At 40.1% G+C, this 25,726-nt stretch overlaps 1 protein-coding gene across 4 annotated transcripts in view; it reads right to left on the bottom strand.

Annotated features, from left to right (window-relative positions):
- Positions 1 to 3,729: 3,729 nt before the first annotated feature.
- The window catches only part of PANK3 (pantothenate kinase 3), a 32,008-nt gene continuing 10,011 nt past the window's right edge, over positions 3,730 to 25,726 (bottom strand). For 2 of the 4 annotated variants that reach the window (XM_063447444.1, XM_063447443.1), the window contains 6 exons: positions 21,523 to 21,875; positions 19,272 to 19,525; positions 18,951 to 19,127; positions 14,194 to 14,317; positions 8,872 to 8,997; positions 3,730 to 8,767 (listed from right to left, as the gene is read on the bottom strand). In XM_063447444.1, the coding sequence (XP_063303514.1) occupies positions 8,717 to 8,767; positions 8,872 to 8,997; positions 14,194 to 14,317; positions 18,951 to 19,127; positions 19,272 to 19,525; positions 21,523 to 21,875 (1,085 nt within the window). In that variant the 3' untranslated portion in view covers positions 3,730 to 8,716. The other 2 variants (XM_063447446.1, XM_063447445.1) reach the window with 2 other exon arrangements.

Genomic DNA, 25,726 nt, shown 5'->3' on the forward strand with positions numbered 1-25,726 from the left:
CTGCAATTAAGGTCAGATGGCAGGGCCAGTATGATGGTGGCTGGCTCTCCTCTGTGGCGGACTACTGCAACTGGCACTGGCAGCACAGTCCGACACTTTCTGCTAGCGTGGAATATGTTGCTACACCTCCTCCAGCTTCCCTCGTTTACCTTTCTGTCCATCACTCAGGGGACACTTCTAGAATGGCACTAAGTCCACTGAATGAGCATTCAGGATAGCACGCTCTTCCAATCTACCCAAGCTGCAGTACAATCCCTCTATACAGCAAAACAAACTGTAAACAGTTTTTTTTTTGTAATTTAGGTAATTTTCCTCTTACAAATGTATTTTAAAGGAACAAAGATGTATTTCTAACACTAACATGTTCTTCAGTCCCCACATCCCCCTCCTAGCATTGTTAAGAGTTATATGAATTTTTAAAAATTTATTAAATTTACCCGTATTTATTTATAGTGAAACTGCAGTGTTTTACATTGCAGGACTAAAGGGGGCAGGGACTGCGCACTTAGACAACTTCAGTGAGATGAAGTGGTCTGTGTGCCTATATTGTCTCTTTAATTTGCGCTCACCTTATTCCTTGTGATGGCACGCATATATAATGGAGTAGTTGTAGTTTCGCCAGCGTTCTGTCTAAAATGACAGGACGTTCGGGAATACTGACAGAAAGCATCGCGAGATCACAGAGGAAAGTTAAGAATTGTGGGTAAATGTATCTGACCACAGAAAACTGAGCACACTTTGTTCCTCCGCTGGTCATAGATGGTCAGGCCTAGGAAACCTCCATAAGACAAAATAGTCCATACTTTGTCTTCTGTTTTAACGAAAAATAGAGCAGACAGGAAGAAATAAATAACAGATCCTGACAGAGGGAGAGAAGAGGAATCGATTCGTTCGGCATGACAGTGCCGCTTTAAAGCGAATAAGCTCAAAATACATGTGGTTAGTTCCTCTTTCAATTCTGTGTCGTATTCCTGCAGTGCAGTAAAATGTTTTGGTGTGTTCAGCAGTGTAATTCAGCCTCCTTAGCCACCAACCTCACATTTCAACATGTTCCCGATTCCCAGTCCCTGAAAGAAACATACCTTTTGCAGCCAATGAAAAAAAAGAAAAAAAAGCCATGTCTTATCTAGTGTAAGCAATGTTTACAACACAGACTGCACTGCAGCTACAGCCCATATGTTCTCCTCTCCCTCCCTTTAATGCAAGTACAGATATCCCAAGTCTCCTGGTAGGTCTGGGAGACTCCTGCATATCAAATGAGGTTCCCGGACACCTGCACACCACGTTTAATATCCCGGAAATCCCTCACACAATCTGACATACAATGTGTGTGTGTGTGTGTGTGCGCTTGATTTCCAGGATATTACACATTATAAATGCCCCCTACTCATTACCCACCTGATTGATATTGTTCTTGAACAGGAGCCCAGTCGGGTGCCCCGGCCCTTTAAGGGTCTGACCGGGTCCCTGCCAGCTGGGAGGAAGTAATATGATGTAATTTCCTCACAGCAAATAGACATCCGCGCAGGAGGAAGCTAGATGCAGCACTAGAGCATTGTATGTGTATTTGTGTATGTGCCAGTGTTGTAATATATTATGTGTGACTGTGTGTGGGGGTGCAGTCACCTCCATGAAAGGAGTTTTTGGATGTTGGGATGTCTGCTAGAAATATATTCTGCTCCAGTCCATGTCAGCCAGCCTCCCTACCAGAGGTTGCCTGGCAGGGAAGGTATTATTATTATTGCCATTATATAGCGCCAACAGATTCCATATCACTCCCTGCCAGTCCGCCAGCCAACCTCACTACCCAGTGTGTGCTAACCCCTTCTCCTCCAGCCCCTGTTAATCAACCTCCTGAGAGAGACATAGAGATAACACAAAGCTCTATAGGTATTTATGACTGTCTCTTTACATTTAATTATAATAAACATATGACACCATAAGATAACTAATGTGGTGAGGAAATGTCTGTGTGAGATATGATTTGTAAGTTCTAGGGTCTGAATGCTGAGGGCTCAGAGGAGGCTTGGGCAGACATTGTGGGCATGTGTTGAGCTGAGTGAAGCTCAGGAACACACAAAGGCGTGTCATTACGGATTCTGAGAGAATCACTGGAGCATGGCCATTGTTGGACAGACTGGCTGAAATACAAGAAACAGCGACATACGACATGAAATCAGAAGAGGAGCAGAGAATCTGATCATAATATAGATTAAAACAGGCACTTCTAAAGTTAATTTTTACACTATTGCGGGGGAGGGGGCGCATTTAGTGACGCTAGGTTTGCTGTTGGGGGGGATATGCATTTTTTTTTTTTTTTTTTTTATCTATACAGTTCCTTTAAGTAAATATTTATTGTCATGTAACAAGTAGATATGTCTTTGCATGTGAGTTTATGATTTTGAGAAGAAAAATAAAATAAACAGATTACTTTAACTTTCTCCACATTTTTATTAACCAAAACAGAAACAGAGTACAAAAAAAAGTAGATTTTTTTATTAAAGGCAGCACAACTTAAAGCATCTAGAGAAATTAACATTGCTCATGCAAAACCAGTATTACAGGTGGGAATGGTTAGAAGGTCCAAACCTCAGTATGATGATAGCTAGTAGAAACCTCGTCTAGTCTGTACATTTTAATAAACTGTTCTAGATGAAATAAATTAAATAATTTACAATAAATGTTTTACAGTTATATTAAGGTATAATTTAGCATTTAGTACTTGCATCACATCATACACACATTTTTACACAACTTCAGTGTCATGACAATGAAAACAAAAAGCACAGAACATTATAGTATAGAACAAGGCAGCAGAGATTGCAAATAAAACCATTCTCTGGTCATGGCTAGAACAGTATCCCTTTAATTCCTAAATAATGAAGATGAATATATCTAAGGCAAAATGGATACTGGGCACTTTTATTCAGAAATGTATACTGCATGTAACTCAACATACATTTGTATGATAATATACATATAGTAACACATATGCAAGGACACACTCCTCATAAAAATATGGAATGGATGCCAATTAAAAAAAATGATATATATATATATTTTATAAGCCATCTTTGCAAGAGCAGTTATAGGTTTGACTTGCCCATATTGCATTCTCTGGTTTTCGAGCAACATTAAAACCTTGGAAGAACAGAGCTGTAGGTAATTTTTATAATTTGTATCAAGGTACATACTAAATTAACACTAAAAAGATTGTCTCATTTTGGGATTGAACTGATTAAGCAAACTGTTTAAAGCAGGGCTGGCCAAAAAGATAGATCTTGTAAAACTATAACTCCCATGATGATTTGCATGCCTTTAGAATGACAAAGCATCACAGAAGCTGTCGTTTTAAAACATCTGGGAATCTACCTTTTGGTTATTCCTGTATTTTTCAAAGGCAGAAATCACTGCTTTAATAAAAAAAAAAAAAAAAGATATAGGCAGCATAAGACATTAAAAGACAGCTATTGATGATATAATGTGAGATACAGAAAAATGTTAAGGTGCGATAATGGGGTAGTGGATACAAAATAAATATATTGCTGCACTAATTGGCATATAATCATGGCATTTTGGGAAAACCATGCCCAAAACGATGCTTCATGTGCTTTCTGAACCACTTTAAACAATGTTATCGGCTTATTTTTTCATATTGCCAATTCTTGCGTAGAAGAAAAACTACCAGGCAATCTTGACAATAGATTAAAGAAAGAAAAAAAAAAAAGAAAGAAAAAACTCAATCCCACTGCAGTATAACCTACTTCCAGTTGGATTCAAATAAGGGTTATAAAATTAACAGCAAAAAGTTTGTGTAACTTTTCTTATGAGCTTATATGTATTGAACTGAAGTTTAAAGAGGCAGAAAAATGCAAAGGAAATAGCAACAGGACACAATGTTAAGAGTCAGGAGTAAAGTTCGAGACGTTTTGGATGCATTGCCAATAGCCACAAAACTAAAGGAAACACAGCCGCACTAGGAAAATCAGATTTTCACCAAAAATGTAAAACCTTTATTCTCTCCTTAATTTGGGGTGAAAGAACCTTATGCGTTTTGGGATGAAGAGCACACTACCAGACAAAGAAGTCAAGTAGTGAATAATCATGATGTAGTTACTGCTTGCTCCTGGGTATTTTGGACATTTCGCTGGCTCCTAAACACTTAAACATTTTAGAAATTCTGTGCTAGAGTATAAAACACTTTTAATATGATCTTTGTGGCAAAAACCCAATTTTGTTCTGTAAATATGGTTAATAAAGCACTTGTGCATTCAGTTTTGATTAGGTTATAATCTGTATATTACATAATTCTAGGATTGCCAAATCATAAAGTCAATACCTAATCACTAGCTCTACCCCATACAGAAAAAAGCATGTGTATTTTAAATCTACTTTACATTTAATTACAAACCAATGAATTGCTGATCGATCTACAGCTTACCCATTGAAAGAGATCAATGAATTGTGTCTTTAAAAAGCTGTATTCTGTGAGTTTGAGAGTAGGCAATGTCCATAAAACATAGTACAATCCTGGGGGGGAAGGCAGCTCTAAGCTACGTTATAAGTCAAGGAAGGATGCGATGGTCAAAACAATTACAAGCCAAAAGTAGGACTTCTAAGCTTTGAATAAGTCCTTTTGGATCTTAGAGAGCACAAGTATGGTCAAGGTCTAAATTAGATGTAGCCAAAGATTTAGTACTCAACTTAACATTAACAGACGTAAATATATCAGAGACAGAAACAGAGAAACATAGCACACTAAACTTCACATTGATTATTAAATGTCCTATAGTGCCTCTTCCATTAGCACTAGTAAACAAGAATCACATCTTCACTCAGTTAAATATAGGAAGAAGGTTTTAAAATAATAAATATATATGTATGTATGTTTCAGATCAGAATTATTTTGCACGTACAGGGGCTTGTTTCATCTGACCAATGATACAGAAAAATAAAGTGGCACAAACCAAAACATTTTACTACAAAATGTAAATCTGACAGTTCAAAATATCCTTTTGGTCTTTGTGGGTAATACAGATTTTAGTAAATGGATATTTACATATTTAAAAACACAAGTAAACAGATCCGCACACTACATTATCATGTGGCAAAAACATACTCAACTGCATTAAGGCAAGTGCAATAATCATAGGAGTCTCCAAGACCCACAAAAATAAAAGCAATGCTAATTGCGTGTACATTAGGGAGTGGGGGTACCAAACTTGTAGCACAGAAAAGAAGCAACAACCTTGCTAAACCAGTATTTGTAGTGTTAAAAATAACTATGCATTAGCAACTTTTCAAATGTAAAGATGATCAATTAAACAATTTGCACTGCATTTCTAACGGCCAGTATATAAAATCTACCGACTGATGGACTGATACTACCAGTATGCCTATCAAGAGTAACACCAATAGATATACTAGACACTACATATGCGCAGAGCTTTAATCAAGTTGAGAGAGATTATATAGAGAGATACACAGAGAGAAATAATGGTCATACAACTGGCAATCAAATGACAACCCAGAATTCAAAAATATATGAGATCCAGTACTTCCGTGGCCACAGGAAGTCCCGGTGGATTGAAACTTTGACTATTTGTACTAATAGAGCAGTATTTTGAGTTTGCACAAGACCAGAGAGTGCTCACATAGATATAGAAGAACTAGATATGCACGTAAAGAAGGACCTGGCAATTCTATTCACTCAAAAATTACTTAATTAAAAGATAAACGTCACAGGAACAGACAATAAATTTTGTTAAATGTTTCAAAACCCGGATTACTTTCAATATAATAACCATACATATTTACAGAAGCAACAAGCCCCTAATGAACCCGTAAATCTTGGACCCACATGTTGCTGCCTTGCAAATCATGAATACCTAAAGAGATAAGCCGTTTAGTAGGCAAATGATGTACTTTTACCCAAAGCAATGTACTGTGGTCCTTACAACAGTGCTTCTAGCACTATTCATAACGCTACATTTCTGCAACAGCAAATAGGCATCTGAAGAGGGAGCACGCTTCAAGTTACTGATTAAAGCAATTCTGTCACCTTTGAGCTTTTTGTAAAGACAATCTTTATAAAATGCTCTTTGTTTATCTCTGAAATGCAAACACAATCAAACAGCACACATGAGACAAAGCAAGGACAACTTTGTCTCATAAAACTGCTAATTTTTGTCTACAGGCGGAGTCTCCTCATTTCCCATCAACTACTGTTCAACATGTTGTGCGATGTGCAACATATGCCTATGGCACCTTACTGCGCAGCAAGAGATCAGCTATGGAACATCAAGCAGGAGCTTCCACAGTCCAAAATCTACTGTTCGTGCACATAGGCGAGCACTCTTAATTTTTTTTCAAATTCCACTTTAATACAGAACAAAACAGGCATCAAATATGTTTTGTACAAACAAAAAGCTCCAGTGAGCAGGTTGACGATATTTCTCCAAATACTGACTACTGAAAGAGGTCTCAAAAGTTTACTTATTAATTGGCAGCCCCGTTTTGCTTTTCTGCTCAAGACCAACATTTTTTTTTTTTTAACTGTATGAGATTTGCTATTTTACAAAGAAAACCAGTGAAGGCAAAGGTGTCTGAGAAGAGCACTAAAATGCCCTCAATCCATATAGGATGTGTTGTTCAGTATCCTTTTTCAAATGTGTGTAAAATATAGACGTGTGTGCCACAAATACTGTAAGAGACATATGTCCACCAATGTAATTCATGTATTCTTCAGCATTCTAGTTACACTAAAAATAATTCAAAGAATACATGGCATGTACCACATCACTTGTGCCAAGTACATGGGTTAGAGTGATGAACACAGACACTCTGGTGGGAATAAAACAAAACAAAGTATAGTTAGGACCATTAATTGCAGAAATACAACATTTACTGGCTTTAATTTGTCTTAGCAAAAACACAGTCTAAGATGCATTGTAGATTGTCTCCAAGATATGTTGAAGAGGAAACAATACAACGAGAGTGTGTGATATCTTACATGTACCAAATACAATATTATCCTGTGAGTTTGTTTTATATGAACTTACAATTATTTTTAATTTAATACAGGGATTTGAGATACAAGAGAAATGCATGAGAGTGTACAGGATACGACTTTACCAAGTAGAATACGTGCAAATACACTGCTTTCAAAGAGAAATGACTCACATTTAAGTGGTTTGTATTCAACAAGAAACATTGTTTCCCTTTAAAAATATTTTGGGAGGGTCCAATCCTCATTCTAACTGCACCTCTAATGGGATAGACGAGAACTACAAACCTGATCTGGTTAAATACAAAGAAAGGAAAACAATACACAAATGAAGGATAAATGCTTTTCACTTATACACTATTACTATTCCAGTTCTTACACAAATCTTTGGATTCACAGTTAACATTAGCAGCAATGACGTGCCAGCTTTTTCCCCCAAAATAATTTCTCTACACAATCCAGTCTGAACGCTCCCTCCCCTATGGCACATTAGTATATCCAGTCAGGTAATATTTGATTAGCAATACTTGTAACCATCACAATGTAAGCACTGCACATTAGTTAGCAGGGAACCGTCGCAATTTCTTAAGGCAGATAGTGTAAGCACAAAATTATTAATACAAGTGAGTATTATGGCAAAACTGAAGCGCCTGACAAAACAAATTGCAGGTCCCAGTCAACAGGATGACCTGGAATGTCTGTTTTATCCCATATAGATACCAAACTTGCTCAGAATCTTTGAGAAGCATAAAATGAAAAAAAACAAAAAAAAAAAAACATAGGAAACAATAAGCAATGCCCAGTTTTAAGAATACCTCAAAAGATAAAAAGGTCTGCAGTATCAAAAATGATACAACATAAAAAGAAACACTAGCAAGGATGAAAACGGATCTGCATCCTGTTTTCAAGACAGGACACGTTTAAATGCACTCTTAACACTGGCCTTAAACGGAATGGACATTTGAGACTGAAGGGGCACTAAGAGCTGAATGAGAACATTGTTAAAATGTTATCTGTTTGTTGATTCATTAACAACAGACCTGCCAGATGTTAAAATTCTTCTCAATTCTTCTCAAGCTACATAAAATGAGAGAGTCATCTATACCCCTAAAAGGTATATTTAAAAAAAAAAAAAAATTAATTAAAAAAAAAATCCATGTGCTTTATATTTTCGTATTATCCCTAGGAAAAGTGGCAAACCAGAGGGATGATAAAATAAAAATAGGTGGTATAACAAATAACCACATATGTTTTACGGAATGATGAAACATGGACTTTATACAACTTGCCACAATCAGAAGAGGAAAACAAATCTTGTTCCAAAGGGTCACTAAAGTGAAATTATGAATGACCCCAACTGAAGTTACACTACATGTTGCGGTTTTAGGGAGGTTCTTATCAGTTTGCCAAAAGTTACAGAATTATAATTAAATTCTGTATAGCCCGTACTTTCAGTGGGTGATATTCGGTTTAATACTGGCTCCATATAAAGTATTATTAAACCAATAGGAAACTCGCTGATTAAGGGATGATCAGTTTCCAAGGTTTCCTTTATGGCATCATTCAGCAGCTTACCAATAATTTTGAAAAAGTGTTAAGACAATTATTATTATACAGAAACAGTTCCCTCCTTTGGTGCCCACTGATTATAAAACAAGTTAAAATTCCGAGGAAGAATGGATTTCTTGCGATTTGTAAATACTGCTTTTCCTAGGAGAAATTCGGTAGGCCTAAGAGAGCACCGACAGCTCCAAAATAACCCTAGAAAGAAAATAAAAAAAATAAAAATGATTAAAAAAACACATTAAACAGCATGTTGTGAGGTCTAAATGCATTTCCTTGCAACATGACATTTTAATACACACCTCATGTTCCAAAAATAATGCCTTCAACTGGCCATTGGACCAATAATCCAGGGCATAGGCGAGAAGTTTCATTGAAAGGGTATTCACTCGAAGAAAATTCCCCACAAATATAACTTTGTTTATTTTCTAAAAAGCAAGTGAAAAGAAAAAGGTTACTTTTCATTCTTTGTAATTATCCAAGTTACGTGGATAAGAAATGAATATTAAAAGGAAGAAAGTAAAGGTAATACCAAGATACCCCCAAACACATTTTTATTAGTGGAATCACATATGCCAGGAGTGGATATGAAGCAGATCCATCGATTCCACATATTACATTTAGAGATAACACATTATTAACACAATAAGGAGTAAGCAGGCAGATAGCCGATAACTTACCGATATTCTGTACATTTACCATTTAAAAAAAAAAAAAAAACTAAAGGTAAATGTACAGAATATACATGCCACATGTAGTGGATGCAGTGTGTTTAGACATGTGAACTGTGTGTGTGTTTGTGTAGTGTGTGTGTGTATATAATGAATGCAGAGAGTGTATTTGTGTAGTGTGTGTATATAATGAATGCAGAGTGCGTGTGTTTGTGTAGTGTGTGTGTATATGAATGCAGAGTGCGTGTGTGTGTGTAGTGTGTGTATATAATGAATGCAGAGTGTGTGTTTGTGTAGTGTGCATATAATGAATGCAGGGTGTGTATTTGTGCAGTGTGTTTATATTGTGTGTAGTGTGTATATATGAATGCAGAGTGTTTGTGTAATGTGTGTGTATATATATATATATATATATATATATATATATATATATATAATGCAGAGTGTGTGTGTTCCTGTAGGTATGTAATTTGTGAAAAATGGGGGGAGGGCATTTTTTTGTATTAAATATATATATATAAAAAAAAAAGTTTGCCCCCCCCCCTACTTGTTACCTGGCCGGGGAGGGGGGATATAGCATTCCCTAATGGTCCGGTGGCATGGACTGTGCAGTGGGGGGCCTGCAGCAAGCTATTCCTTACCTTCTCTTCAGCTCCCCTGTTTAAATCTTGCGGGACTCGCAAGATTTACACAGGGGAGCTAAAGGGAGCTGCTGGGAAGGTAAGTAAGAGCTTGGTATGTATTATCGGCATCTTTATTGGCAGATACCAATATTGCCGAAAATACCGAATATCGGCCGATAATATTGTCCAGACCGATAATCGGTCGATTCCTAGTTTTAGTGTCTATAGCGTGTCCTTGCAGGCTTTTTAATGTAATAACTGCAGTTTCAGACAGAAGGCAGTGTTTGCATTGCTGCCTAGTAACACCGCTGGTCATCTAGACTACCACAAGAGGCGATTCCTAATCCAGTGCTGCACAGTGTGTAGCAATGATGTTCAGCGTCTCCACGCACTGCATGGAGACGCTGAATGTTCCCCATAGAGATGCGTTGATTCAACGCATGAGGAGATGCTAATTAGCACACAAGCAATAGTCACCCAATGCTTTGCTATGGGACAGCATAGGCTTGGCTGAGATCATTAAGATTGATTATCGTGGCCATGAAGGTGGGGCTAGCCATGAAGAGACCAGCACAGATATATATCCAGTACAATGTTAAACAAAGATCTGCACACCAGTCAAGCCATAAGACTTTCTTTTCCCACGTAAGTCTCAAATTTGCATTGATGTTACTACTACAAAGGATTCTGGGTGGGCATATGCAAATTAGTTTAACAAAGTCAAATTTGTGTCTCATTATTCCATTTTAAACATGGATTCCTTGGAGTCTGTGTTTGCTGTAAACAAAAGCTTTGAAGCACATCTAAGGAAGAGATGCAAAGCCAGTGAACCACTCATGGACAGCTGTTTTGTTGTTCATGCGACTCATGAGGTTGATTGCTGGCTTGCTATTGAGACTTGATGTTACTTGCAAAGCACAAACCAATAAATACATTTTACAATTATTTCAAGTTTAATCCACCCTGTAGTGGATAGATCAGCTTTCCCAGGGGTCCAGTGGGACTGCTGTAGTCTCTTGCTCTGGCGCAGTTTAGCGATGCAGTTGCAACGTCACATTCCGGCTCCCAGCATCACTGCAGGGTGTGCAAAGGAGCAGAGAGGGTTGAGCTCCCTCCTTCGCCGCCTCTGTCCTGCACAGCTGGCCACCTCCTCTGCTCTCCCACAGGCGACTGGCTCTCTCTGCCAGCCCCTGCAAGCTCCCCCTCATTGCCTAAACTGACCAGTTCACAAATCCCATGCGCCAGGAAAAAAAAAATTCTAGTCACCATGGCGCCCGGGATTTGTCAAGCCCTGACAGAGTCAATTCTAAAGAGGATTTAATGTACTGTCCAAGAGAGTGATTGAATGTTTGTATATACGCTTTCCAACACTGTAGTAACCTTTTGGTCCTTGGATTTTTATAGTGATCAAGTCTAACCAGTCCATTTTGTCCTTAAACAGAGAGTGATGGTTGGTAGGTTGCTACCAGGAACTCTTTGGGTATGGTACTCAGGATAAGTACTTAAATGTCTGCAAATGGTTTGGTAAACTACCCAACGTCCACCAGGCCCTGGTCTTTACATCTTCTGCTGCCAGAAACTGCAGCGCTGAGCTAAACTGACAGTGTAGGATTTAGTTCACCTGTTGCTCAGATGGCTCTCTCAGCTAATGATCTGGTGCTGCATGGCAGGGCTTAACTCAGTGGAGCTAACAGAAGCTCCTAACTGGAGCTTCAGAGATGGTGACTGGCAGACCCTATGTAAGTTGTCAAACAGTTTGTAAACATTGACCTGTTATCCTGGGAGGGTGGCAAGTCCACTCCTGTCACTACAGCAATCTGTACTGGTTATAGTGCAATATAATGCTAGAATACATAAAAAAAATTAAAAAAAATTGATTACATTTTTTCAAATTAAAAACAAATTCAATCAGGAGCATTGTTTGCGGAAAACACCATAAAGTCTCAAAATAGTCGATTTATAACATCAGGAAGAATCCAGAGGCCGCTGTTTAAAACAATGCCCAGAGTACAATGCGTTTTAAGTGAAGATATGACTCACTAACCTAATGACTAGAATACATATTGCCGACTATAAACAAAACAAAAAAAAAAACTTATTGGAGAATGTTTCCAACTGACATTTATACCTAGAATTTTGCAATGTCAATTCATTAAATCACCTCTTGAGAAAACATAAAATGATGGCACCTTATGGTTAGAGACCACGATCCAACACATCCCTTGTTATTGTGGCTGCCCTGGAATGTTGTTGATTTTAAAGGACGGCTGAGACAACAATACACAAAATAACACCATCTTTCACGAGTCTACTCTCAAAACCTTCATAGCCCTGTACAATGCTGCTTGAACCATATGCAACAAGGCAGCACTATAAAGAAGCCGAAGGAAATGAGAAAATCTGTGTCAGGCAGTTTTCTTGTATTATTGCACATCTACATGACTAGACTAAAGAAATAATGGTGACAATAGATGCATGCTAATGTATAGCTTAAAAAAAATTCCATCTCTTATGTGTCAAACACAAAGGGCTAAATGTAGACTTTGTGAAGCTTTTTTTTTTTTTTTTTAACCCGATGAATACATAAATCTTCCTAAATACTAAGCCTTCAAGGTTTACAGAAAGGCTCAAATCATTACTTCCCTTCCAAAAACACTTGTGCCCAGTACTGGTAACTTCATTTAGCTTCTTCCAATAGCTTACCTTTGGAAAATAACACATCATGATTATGTATAGTGCATCTGACACACGTATCTTTACCTAACAATACAAAACCATGGTGACAGCACAGATTGGAAAACCGGTTAAAGGGATACTCCAAGGACCAAAATAATTTTAGCTTAATAAAGCAGTTTTGGTGTACAGACCATGCCACTGCAGTTCTCAGCTCAATTTTCTGCCATGTGAGAGTTAAAGACTCCACACGGTAACCTACTTATCAAATACAAAAAAATCCACTGTTTAGTAGACCTAGTTCCAATTAAATTAATGCCTTCCAATGCATTCTTTAGGGATATATCTTAAAACTGCTTGCAAAAGCTGCAGTACTCAAACTGCAGTCTTTGTAAACCCCAACCCACCTTTTTTTCTTTAGACAAGAAATCAATCCTTGTGCACAGTCTGGGAGGACTTCTGGAGGGGGAGACAGGCATAAAGTAGAGTACATGTGCCACTTATGTTAGCTTAGGGGAGCTAATGGAAGACAAAAGCAAACCTCTAACGGTTTCACAGAGAAGGGGGTACATTATTAGAAAAGTGTGGTTTATGGAATACTTCTCACACATAAAGCACACCAGCAAGCTAAAGTTTCATGAGTGTGGAACGGTTTTAGAAGTCACTTTTGTTTTTGTTTACGCAGTCCTAGCCACACCTCTACTGGCTGTGAGTCACACAGGCTCCACAAAAAAGTTGTCATTTTTAATCAACAACAATCAAACTGTTTTTTTATTTAGCAAGTTCTTATCTCCTATGAACTTTAAAATCACATCCTTCAGCTCCAACAGGCAATTAAAACAGGAGATACGAAATTAAAGGGACATTATAGTCACTCCGATATGATTGAAGTGATCTGGGTGCAATGTCCCTGTCCCCTGGCTGTCAGTATGACAGAGTAAAATTTGGTCACATGATGAGAAACACCCTCCTCATTAAAAAGAATAAAATGATTAAAAAGCATGGAATCAAAGCTTTTCTATGCACTTTAGGTCCCCAATGCTTTTCTATGAGGAGCATTGGACTGGGCCATAGGCAGAAGAATCCTGCCTCATCCGTGATGGCGCTGGAGAAGAAGAGTTTAGCAGTGTTTAGAGAGTCTTGATCCTGGAACAAGGAAAGTTAATGTAGCACGTTGTAGTGTTCCTTAAAAACAGTGTGCAGTAAAGCAAGTTTACAAATTATATTTCTCTTTACAGGAAGTGCATAGGGTTACTGTTTAAGTCACATTTAAGGAAGCTGTGACTAGGGCAGCATAAAGAAAGATTTAACTCCTAAATGGCAGAGACTTGAGCAGTGAGGCTGCAGGGGCATGATCTATACACCCAAAATACTTCATAAAGTTAAAGTAGTTTTGGTGCTTAGAATGTTCCTTTAATGGCAGCCAAAAAGTGACATCAGCTCTTGGCATCTGGAACAGAAGAGTACCAGATGGAAGAGGATGGCAGTGCTCACAATGGTAAGAATAACGTACATTACACTGTCTCCAAAGTCCACAGCACCTCCAGTTAAGAAGTCACTGTTGCGGGTTTTAGCAAAGTATGCAAAGACCCCAGACAGTGACATAGCGGTGTTTAGAAGCATATTTTGGTACATTTGTTGATATTAATAAATTTACCTCATTTACTGCACACATCCTTGCTATGGAGCCAATGTTATTTGTTATGGTTACTAGAGTGGCTCTAGCAAGGTCTTCTTTACTGACAGATTCCCGTTTGTCTTTGTAGATCATGTTCCCAAAACTGAAAAGAGAATGGTTTTGCAATTGTAATGTTACTTATAAAATGCATTGAAAATTCCCCACCCCCGCCCACCCAAAATAAACATTTACCAAAAGAAACATTTTATATTCCCTGGAATTGTTGTATGAGAATGAGTGCAGTGATGTTACTACTGAAAGGGATTCTGGGTGAGCATATGCAAATTACTGAGTAGTGTTTCAAAGCTGTTGTGTACAGCAAACAAACTCCAAGGAATCCATGTTTAAAATCGAATATTGAGGCAAAAAAGGTGATTCTTTGTTGAACTAATTAGCATATCCCCACCCAGAATCCCTTGTATTAGTAACATCACTGCAAATTTGAGCTTTCTGTGGGAATAGTCTTGACCAGTGGGCAGATCTGTGTTTATAATTATTTAATACGCTGTTAAATACACATGTATACATATACACCCCCCTTCTCCACCAATCTGGTTACCCCCATTCTTCTTGTTATACAAAACTCATGCAACAATTCCAGGAAATGTACGTATGCATTGCCAACTAAACAGGCCTTGCATATAACAAACTTTATAATTTGTGCAAGATGTGTTCATATAGGAAATGGTGCAATTACCACAACTGTTACTTTAAACAAAAAAAAAAATATTATTCAACTGTATCTGTCATGAAACACACACACAACCTTAAAAGGAACACTGTAGTCACTTTAGCTGCCTCATCTCACTAAAAAAGTCATAGTATCTGGAATCCTCTAGTACCATTCTTTCGTTCAGCTTTTAAACATTTTAAAAATGTAATGCTAAACAAGAAAGTCCACAGACACAGCTCATTAGCCCATCACCTGTGCTGCTGCTAAGGAAGCATCAGTCTGAGCATCAATAAGCAGGTGTGATTGGCTAATGGAATTACCCATTGCTGGTATGATTTGGTATGTCTAGAAAGAAGTTGGTATCTCTGCACTAGCCATATCTCCAGTAGGGGCCATGGTGTGGCTGTCCAAGAACCTTTATTTAATGTCATATAGCAGCTATGATTGATCCCCTAACAAATGTAGAGTATACGAATAGGGTGACCAATGTCATGATGATCAAACATTAGTACAATGACAATGAAGTCACTGTATCAATCATGCAGGAGGTATACGGAGATGTGGCTCCCGTGGTTCCTGTACATTTCCCGGTATCAACAGTCGGAACAGCTCCTGGACTCCTCCATGACGTAGCTTCGGTAGCGTACCCCACTTGACGCGGATCGACCCATCCTTCCCTTTCTCTCGAACCTAATCCCTCTCACCCCCCCTCCAACTCGCCTAACACTGAACTAATGGGTCCCGGAGCCCGGGGGACTGGGGTCGGGGAGAGGCCTCACTAGCCTTCTGTATGCACATACTTTGCCTCCGGACGGGCACCCATTCTTCATGGGTTACCGATAGTTCCCCGTACTCTTAGAGAGACTTGAGATTGGACTCGATACACGCTCCTACTCCAGACTCCTAGATATGGGAGATGACACACACTTTTAGCATACAGCCCTGCATCTCGTAGACTTACATCATACACACCTCGCACTCCCATCACTACACATGTTACGGATATAAAGGCGAAACCTACACTAGACACTACCACTGTCAGCAACGACAACATGCACCGCTAGACTGGGGCCACCTACGATCCGGGTATCCTGCCGAATTAGCTAGCGCCCTCACCCTTGGCCGAACGCACTACCGAGAAAGGACCGGGGTTGTCCCTCATACGGGCCCACGACCACCGCTTAGAAACGAACCAGCATGACTGTAGCCCTGGTGGGATCTCAACACACACCCCGCTACACAGATGCTTGGTATCACACCGGATGACTGTGACTCTGGCGACGACACCTGTCCCGATCACATCACACTTATCCCACACATTGGAGGACACGTGATCACCCTAGGGTGGATCGAGAACCCGCATACACCGCGGGCCTGTGACCCGCTTCCCTTACAACCACTCCGATTTTGGTTCACCATATACAATTAGGGTATATCCGAGCTGTTCACGTTTTCCCATCATGGAGACTTACAAGTCTCACGGTCACACCCAGATAATTCTTGCATACATCAAACCCAATTCTGATGCTGATAATACTGTACGCAACTCCTGTGCTCATCCACACAAGGCCACTGATTGGTAAGGCCGTATAACTGAAAATGCTCATTCATGCCTCCTAAAGCCGTTTACTATACATCCTTGCTTATAGACGCACTACTTGGCACACGATGCGCAAATAGTGTTCTTAGTATAATGACATGCATGTTGGGGAGTGAAAACACTGTTTCATCACGTAATGATGTGGGTACACGCTTATGCTGTTAACTCTGGGGTAGATGGACACGTTTCTCCCCCCATGACTAATCTACTGTATGTTCTTATGCTTGTTTATGTTACTATGCACACATCATAGAGACCTGCGCGTCTCCTCTACTTGCCAAAAGCTGTTTCAGGTCCTGCGTGACCTATACTCTTGTTATCTTGCATTATTGAAAGGTTTCTTCAATAAAAATATATTTACTAAAAAAATCATGCAGGAGGTGCATTCTCTTTCAGGACATATGTCCTAGTAGAGACCATTGCGTTGCATGGGGTGTGAAATTATTGCATGATAGATTGTAAATAAATATTTTCCCCACGATAATAGAGCCATATGACAACCAAATCAATATCTATACACAAGTATTAATTTTAAGTTTTTGAAAAGGGTATAAAACAAACTTTGTAATTTAGTGAATATATCATGGATAAGCAAGTGCTTTATGATGCTCCTATCTCCTCTATTATAAAAGTTTTACACAAAAGGCAAGAAACCAAGGGGAGGAGGAAAAAAAAAAAAAAAGTTTTCTGACAGATTACTCCTACACAGAATGCTGACAGAGCATACATTACATTGTAAAAGAAAAACTATGGCGTAAATATTTCGGAGTTGGGATGTTATTTGTAGAAAATAATGCTTTCGAGGAGCTGGCACATCTTTCTCTAAGGGTTAAAAGGACACTATAAGACAGTGTTTACTTGACTGCCTAGTAGCACCTCTAGTGGCAGTCAGACAACCACTAGAGGTGCTTCCTGTGTCAGTGCTGCACACTAGCTTTCAGCATCACCACGTTCTGGATGGAGAAGCTAAACATAGAGAGAGTGTCCCTCTGCCCAGCAACCCATTGATTAAAAGTAAGTGAAATATTTTTTCACTTACCTCTTTCCAGCGCTGAGGTCCCTCTATGCTGGATCGATCTCATCCTGCAATGTAAGAGAGCCTAATATCCATGCACCATGTGCACATCAGGCCTTCCCCAAAAGAAAGCATTGAATCAATGCTTTCCTATGGGTATTAAGAAGACGCTAGATGTCCACGTGCAAAGGTTTTAACTCTGTGAATATGCAGGAAGCGTCTAGTGGCGGTTTAGACGACAGCCATTAGAAATTGTCTTAATCCTGCAATGTAAAAATTGCGGTTTATCTGAAACTGCAATGTTTTACACTACAGGGTTAGGAAACACTGCACCCAGAACATTTCAATGAGAATAAGTATTTTGGGTAGCTATACTGTCCCTTTAACAGTTTCATGAAGGGACTCCTTTTGTCTTACGTATTTTTCCTACGCCTGACTTCCTCTGATCAAAGGAGGAGGTTAAGTCAACTCCATTTCCGGGGTCAAGAAGAAGGGCGAGTAATTTCTCTGACATAGGAAATGGAGAGGACAAGCTCCCTTGGCCAAAAAAAGTCATGCATCTGAAAAATACGTAAGTCAAAGTAGTTTCTACTTTGTCTTATGTTTTAAAGAAAACTATTTCAGAAATAGGATGAGCATATTCAGAGAGAGGAGGTTTCCAAAAGGTAAGTTTGGTGTGACACTGCCACTTTAAGCATCTGTTGAATGACAAGTATGATCTTTTTCCTAAACAGATGTTTTCTCATGAGTAGAAATGTCAACTTTTTTATACAAAATATATCCTAGCTTGTATAGTAAAGATTTAGGCCAGCTTTAATTTATAAAAATCTTATTGTCACTGCAATAGCATCTATATCTGTATATATTAAGTGGTACCACTTACGATGCACGCCAAGATGTCTATCATTGCCTATTGTACAATATCTAGAAATATTACATACGGTTATAAATGTATTGTATGAATAAGAAAGAAAAAATAATAATCTAACACTATTAGCACAGTGAATATCAGCCTCAGGCAAATCAATTCCTCACAAGTAAGAAGTTTATCAACCAGCAGCAGCTCAGTCTCCTTCTTATCCCATAAATTCTTGCATAGCAGGAAATCATAAGTAACAGTTCCACACAGTAGGAGAGGAATTACTCTGTAGCTGAATGGAGTTATATTGCGAGTACAATCAATTAGCACACAGCAAGGCTGACTGGGTTTTACCTTAATCAGCAGATTTGGGAGGATCATGAGTCCTTTCAGCACATCTTACATGCAAAAACTGGACAAATCACTGCAGTTATATGACACGCTCTCCTATGAGAGTGGGTCCAGGGTACTCTCTGCACCAACTTTGCAAAAATGTAAAGTTGTATGGTGCTTTAAGCAATGTCTCACAGACACACATACATACACACACACACACACTTCACGAAAGTCAAGGAAACATTTCTATTACCTGGAAGCAACAGCCCAACCAGGAAGTCCAAATCTTTCATAGTCTCCTCCATAGATGTCCTTAACTAGTTTGTCGGCATGGGTGCTATCTCCAGATGAAGCCATTTCTAGAGCTTCTTCAAAGCTCTCACAGCCTGTCAGTAAACTGCAGAGGCCAAGGAATGTACCACCACCTAGGCTACAAAGACAATTAAGGACATTAGTGCAATAAAAACGCTGGCTGGTGTCCTTGTATAAAGATGGTGATTACCCATATTTGAACACTCAAGCATTACACACATTTGACAATTCTTACAAATAATAATTGATGAAAACTCACTACCTTGTTCCACAGACTCTTTTGTAACAATCTTTGGAATGGACTGCAAGTATACTGACTCCAGATCCAATGTTTACAACAAGTAGAGGATAAGGATCATCTAAATTGAAAGGCATCTTCTGGCATCTCTCAGGGTGGGAGGCATTTTCAAAATAGTAACACTCAGCCTGACCATTAAAACTGATAGAGTCAATGTACAACAAGCCTTTAACCAAGGAGTCCAGTTCATCCACTTTGTGCAACTGAAGATTTCCGATCTGCAAAGAAATTAGAATGGGAGTTGGTGGGGGCACATTAAAAGCAAATCAAAATACACCCATTACATTTATAAATACTACAGTATAGACATATGTGAAAAAACTACTGATGTACAAGAATAGGTAACAGTTTAGTAAATTGATTCCTAAAAGGGATACTATAGTCACTAGAACCATTACAGTTTAATTCAGAGGAAAAGGCAGTGTTTACACTGCTGCCAAGTAACACGACGGTCACTTGATGTGCTTTCTATTTTAGTGTGCATTGTGTGCAGTACTTGTATCAGCGTCTCCCAGCTCTGTATGGAGACACTTAACATTCCCCATAGTGATGCACGGATTCAATGCAAATCCACAAGGAAATGCTGATTGGCGCAGGGTGGCGTTTTACCGCACAGATTACCTCAGCCATGGAGACGGGGCCAGATGTGGCAATGGAGAAAAAGTAAACCTATTAACTCAACTCTGAGGGGACCTGGGTAGCTAAATATGTACTCCACCACTATAGTGTTAGTAATGCATGTTTGTATTCCTAACACCATGTTTCTTTAAGACCCACAGTTTCTGAAAGTGTCCAAAATATATAACAAACACAAACCTTAATCAAATACCAATCAGAGTTAAATTGTAAAATATTTACGGTGTTGGAATGTACAGTGCAGGACTCATCACAGAAAAATCATTCTGTATATCTGCACAAATATTTTGGATGCATAATGAGGATGGTGAAACTAAGGCAAGGATGTTCTGATCTTTACTCACAATCTAATAAGGCAAAACCTGTTTAGGAAAAATGGATAGAGATGGTATTTCCCAATAATTGATTCATACATTAATCTGTGTAATATTGCAATTTACACCGTACATTGTGTAAGATGCAGGGTTACTACATTTGACTTAATGACAGTATTGGCACTAAAGCCACTTTACCTTAACAAAATAGTTGTGGTGTGAAGATTATGTCCCTCCAGTTGCACTACTTAATTCTCGGCCACTTAGAAGTTAAATCACTTGACTCAGTTTATACAGCCCTTGCCATAAATCCCCTAGCTCTAACTCACACAGCCACCATAAAAAAAAAAAGTGTTTACTTTAGAAGTTCTTATGTCCAGCTTTAACTTAAATCACAGTAGAAAGCTACTGCAGGCACTCAGGCAATTAGTGGTGCAGGATAAGAAATTCTACATTAAACACAATATGCAATAAGAGAATCTAATTTTTTGAGTAAGTGTGTAGGGAGACAGTCACAGCCGGGGGGGTGTGGCCAGGATTACATATTGATTACATGTGATTTAACTCCTAAATGGAAGAGAAATGAGCAGTGAGACTGCAGTGACATGCTCTATACGCCAAAATGACATAATTAGACTAAAGCTGTTTTGGTGCTTAGCGTACGCCTATAAAGTGAAAAGGTCAAGTGAGAGTTCTGCACAGCTGACTAGTTAAAGGAAGACTTCTGTCCATCAAAGCACTTTAGCATGCTGCATTAAAAGGACCACTCCACACCCCAAACGCACTTCAGCGTGCCACATTTAGAATTCCCAACTGTCAAGCAGAGAGCCAACAAGGTTTCCTGCCTCACTCACTTTAAACTGTTGTCTGTTTCAATGCTTCTCTAAGCATTTTTGGCTAATCGCCGTGATTGCTGCACTTGTGTTGTGCCGATTGGACACAAGTCATAAGTGGTGAAGACTTCACAGGAGGTGGGTCACAGCTGCAGCGAGAAGACTAGCACTAGACTAAAGGTGATTTTTAACACTTATGAAAGATGCTTACATTGAATTGTTGTAAAAGGTATTATAAGAAATTAAAATATGGGTATCAGAAATTTGGCTCAATATAGGCCTTACTTGTAATGTACAGTTATGCCATATCTGTAATTTTATCACTCCAAAAATGCACTTACTTTTCTAAACTGAAGCTTAAACACAAAACTAGATAATATATTTTTGAAATACTAGATGGCAATTCTATACAGAAAAATACAAAAGGCATACCGTCCGAAATTCTTCTTCAAATTTATAAGCACCACCGCCTGTTGCACACAAGACTGTGTGCAAAGTTGAGAAGTTTTTGTCTTTAGCCATGTGAATGAATCTAGGAAGGTCTTGAGTTGGAAATCGAATGAAGTGCATATTACCTCTTCTACCAAAGAGAGTCAAGCCTTTTAATTCCAAATGTACATCTCGAATGCCTGTTGAACCATATGCTACATTTGAAGTTAGGTATTTACGAATGCTCTTTAAACTTTCTACTTCCTCCTGTTCTTCTTCTGCAGTAATGTCAATCGGTTCAAAATAAGCAAGTTTAACCAATGTTCCACCAATGTCCATACCAAACCATGGGAAAGCTGTGGATAGAAAATAAATAGTTAAGTTTCTACAATAAACTATTAGTGTTTATATGTTATAGCAGGGCTTGACAAATTTGCTTTCAATCAAGGAGCCAGCTTAAAAAAAATGAGGACAGTTTTTTTTCAACGTCAAAAATACAATTCTTAAAATGGTACCCTATAGTCACAAGAAACACTACAGCTTAATTTAGTGACTCTGGTGTCTATAACCTGTCCCTGTAGGATTTCCAGAGAAAAGGCAGTGTTTACCTTGCTGCCTAATAACACCTCTAGTGGCAGTCACTCAAAAAGCAACTAAAGTGTCTCCTATCTCATGTGCAGCACCTACATTCAGCGTAGAGGCGGCACTGAACGTTCCACCTAGAGATGCATTGCTTTAATGCTTCACTATGAGGAGATGTTGATTGGTAATTGATCATCTCCGTTACGGAGGCGGGCAAGCTGCAGCGAGACTGGCACGGCGTTGGAAAACAGGCGAGTAAAAACACCATTCCCATGCGATCGGAGGACACACACAGACACATACACTGACAGAGACTGATACACACACGTCCTCACACACTCACAAGATATTTATGATTTGATACACACACACACACAAAGAATCATAGATGTACACAGACAAATACACACACGCAGACAGACACACAAACATCCTCTCACACACAAAGAATCATAGATGCACACAAATACACACACACACACAGACTTACATGCAGGACAGATATACATACACACACACACACAAAAAGTGAATACATATTTTTAGCCACTCTGTTTCCTACCTTTTGGTTGCAGGAGAGTGGCTTCCCTGTGGTCCAGTGGGACTGGGCACAGCAGCAGACAGACTGGTTTGCCTGGCTTCGGCTAATGGTTGTGGGCTGCCGCTGGTCAAGACTCCTCTCCTGCACCAGTCTCAATCTCACGTGCAGCTCACTGTGCGCCTGGAGGAAGTGAAGGGATCTGCAATTACTTCCTCCAGGCGCTGAAGCTGCGCAGGGGAACGATTGTGCGGGCAGGTCTGTGAAATGGGGGCGGGCATTGGTTCTGTGAAATGTGGGCAGGCAGCAAACAGACAGTTTTACAAGTGTCCTGCTAGTTCTCTGTGAGACCGCAGCGCCGGGAGAAAGCAATTACAGATCACTTCCTCCGGGTACACCTGCACACAGAAACCAACGCGGGGATTGAAATACGAGTAGGAGTGAAGGGGCTGACCAATTCCAGGCGCCCAGGCAAAATTATTTGTTGACTACAGAGTGTTTTAGTGGTAATGGTGCCAGGACTTTCCTGGCACTCCAGAACTGCAAGAAGATCGTGTAAAAAGTTAGACTTATGGGGGGTGGAGCCTGACCGCTGATCGGATCAGATGTGCTTCGTATGATCTCCCACATTTGAGCCTGAAAAATCGGCGCTAACTGAGAGCCACAAGCAGACACTGACCCATATCGGTGACCAAAATACTCACCAGCCAACGGTGTACATGGAGATAACGCATATGACCCGGCACGGCATCGAAGCAAACCGATCGAGTCCGGAGGCCTACCAGAGTTTGAGCTGGGACGAGACGGCCGTTCTCCCAGTTCTCCGACAGACTACTCGCCGCCCCATCCCCCCCGGGCCGGTGGGGGATATCCCGGTCCCCGCCGACCTGAGCTGCCACAGCGTAACCCACCCCAGAGGACTCTGTACCACTCCGGACTTGATCGGGAGCGGAGAGAAACAAGATGGCGGACACACAATGCTCCTCTACACGCAACCTGAAATCACCACAGCATGACACAGCGGGCCCCAGCACATTGGCACCAGAGACTTGACAGATTCTGGGCGAAGCACTGCACGTACACTACATACAACTACTACCACTGGGAGCCCAAGATGGCGGCAAAAGGAGGAGTAGGAAACCTCCCAAATGCGCACACTTGTCCCCAGCTTCCACAACCAGCACACGCTGCCCACCTGGGCTGAGAGCCAAGAGGGTTTCCAACCGCAAGTACCGCCCACGCATGTGGAGGGCTACGAGACGCAATAGGAAACCCGCACCGACTAAAAGCAGTGCTCACCGCACCATCACTCACGAGCAGACCCTGGACCTTACAGGACACCAGGTTCATGGCATAAGGGTACCGGCTCTCCCGCAACCCCCGGGGCTGGAAAGGCACCCCCGCCTCTGCAGTCCTACACTGCTCCCCTTTACAGACTAAAACCACAATTGAGAAGCGACTCCCGCAGGGGCACCCTGATAAAAGACCAGAGTAGCGGCCAGAGGAGCCAGCTTGGTTTCCCACAGTCCGTGACTAACCTTCACCACACAGGACTCTGCTCCAAGATACACGGATCGGACGGCACTTCTTCGCAACCTGTCCAATGATCTCACCACGATGTGTGTAATGCCTTACTTTGCCAGACACTAGGTCTGCTATCCTTCACTCTCTTACTCTACCGTACACTAGACTCACTACACTACCTGGACAGGTGGACTTTGCTTAACATAAGCTTACTCTTATCATTATATCCCTATCTGATGTCAGCATAACCAGTCTACTTTTCTGCAATAATGCTCAATGACATACCTATCAATGCTTGTTTCTATTATAAAAATCGTGCTTGTGTCTCATATACCCCATATGTAATGCATATTGAAATGCCTGAGGACTGCTGTTGGGGCACCTCAAGCCTGTCTCTTAACTCCTTATGCACTGCAAGCATACAAAATAAAAAAAATAAAAAGTTAGACTTATAACCTGGGGTTTTCTAGGCACCATACCCAGCCTGCACTACAGCTACAGGAGAGCCAGAAGCTCTTGCTTCTGTTAGCTCTCCAGAGATAAGCCCTGACAGAGAGCTTCCGCATCCCGCATCTCCTAACAGAGAACTATATGCCTACTAACAATGGGAGGGGTTGCGGCGCTTAAAATATTCCTTTACCAACAATAAGTCTATATTATACAATATAAGGGTATATCAAAATCCCTGGGTGATTTGTTAGTGTGTATACATACATATATACACACACACATATATTCATGATGTTAATCAAGTGTCCAACACCAAGTCAGTAACAGACTGCACAAACGGTCCATCTACGGTTTGTAATAATCACTAAGGAGCAACAACAGGTCTACAATTACATTGTCACTTCTCCTGCCTGAACCTAGCATTCTGCAAGTCAAAGATGCCAGCATGGAAGAAATGCAAAAAAAGTACTTTGTCACCACCCACCAACAGCCTAGCATTAAAAGAGGCAATATGAAAGCAAACCTAAGCAACATAACTGATGCACTCCCTCCGGTTACACAATATGTAATATTTTATTGGACTATAAACTGTGTCACTAAAGAATAATTATGTACTGTAGCGGATTGGTACCGGGCTGTCCCACGACATGTATGAGAATAAGTGTATTTGGTCATATGGCTGGTTTAATGTGTATGTACATGTATAGAAAGCATGGTATCCGGGTATAATGACAGTTAAATGTATGTAAAGAATTGTATTCCTCTAGTTGTTCGGTAGAATCATTCAAATAAAACAAGGGAATGAAACTACCGAACAACCAGACCACCCAGGAATGAGTGTGCCTCCAATTACCGTTTGCAACAATGTTGCAAACAGGTAATTGGCAATCAGTGCAGTGTGGTCTTTGTCCTCTGGGTGGCCGCCATTCGGGAAACAAACACGTGGCGGCGGCCATCTTAAACTACCGAACAGCGGTGTTTTGCCGTCGAGTGTCTGGAACTAAAATCGGACACTTGACTAGGCAAACACCGCTGAGACCTCCATACTTCCAGAAATTCGTATGGAAACTACCGAATGACCAGCCGTTCGGTAGAAAGAGCCCCATAAACAAG

Source organism: Pelobates fuscus, chromosome 3, assembly GCF_036172605.1.
Source record: "Pelobates fuscus isolate aPelFus1 chromosome 3, aPelFus1.pri, whole genome shotgun sequence".
Classification (NCBI taxonomy): Eukaryota; Metazoa; Chordata; class Amphibia; order Anura; family Pelobatidae; genus Pelobates; species Pelobates fuscus.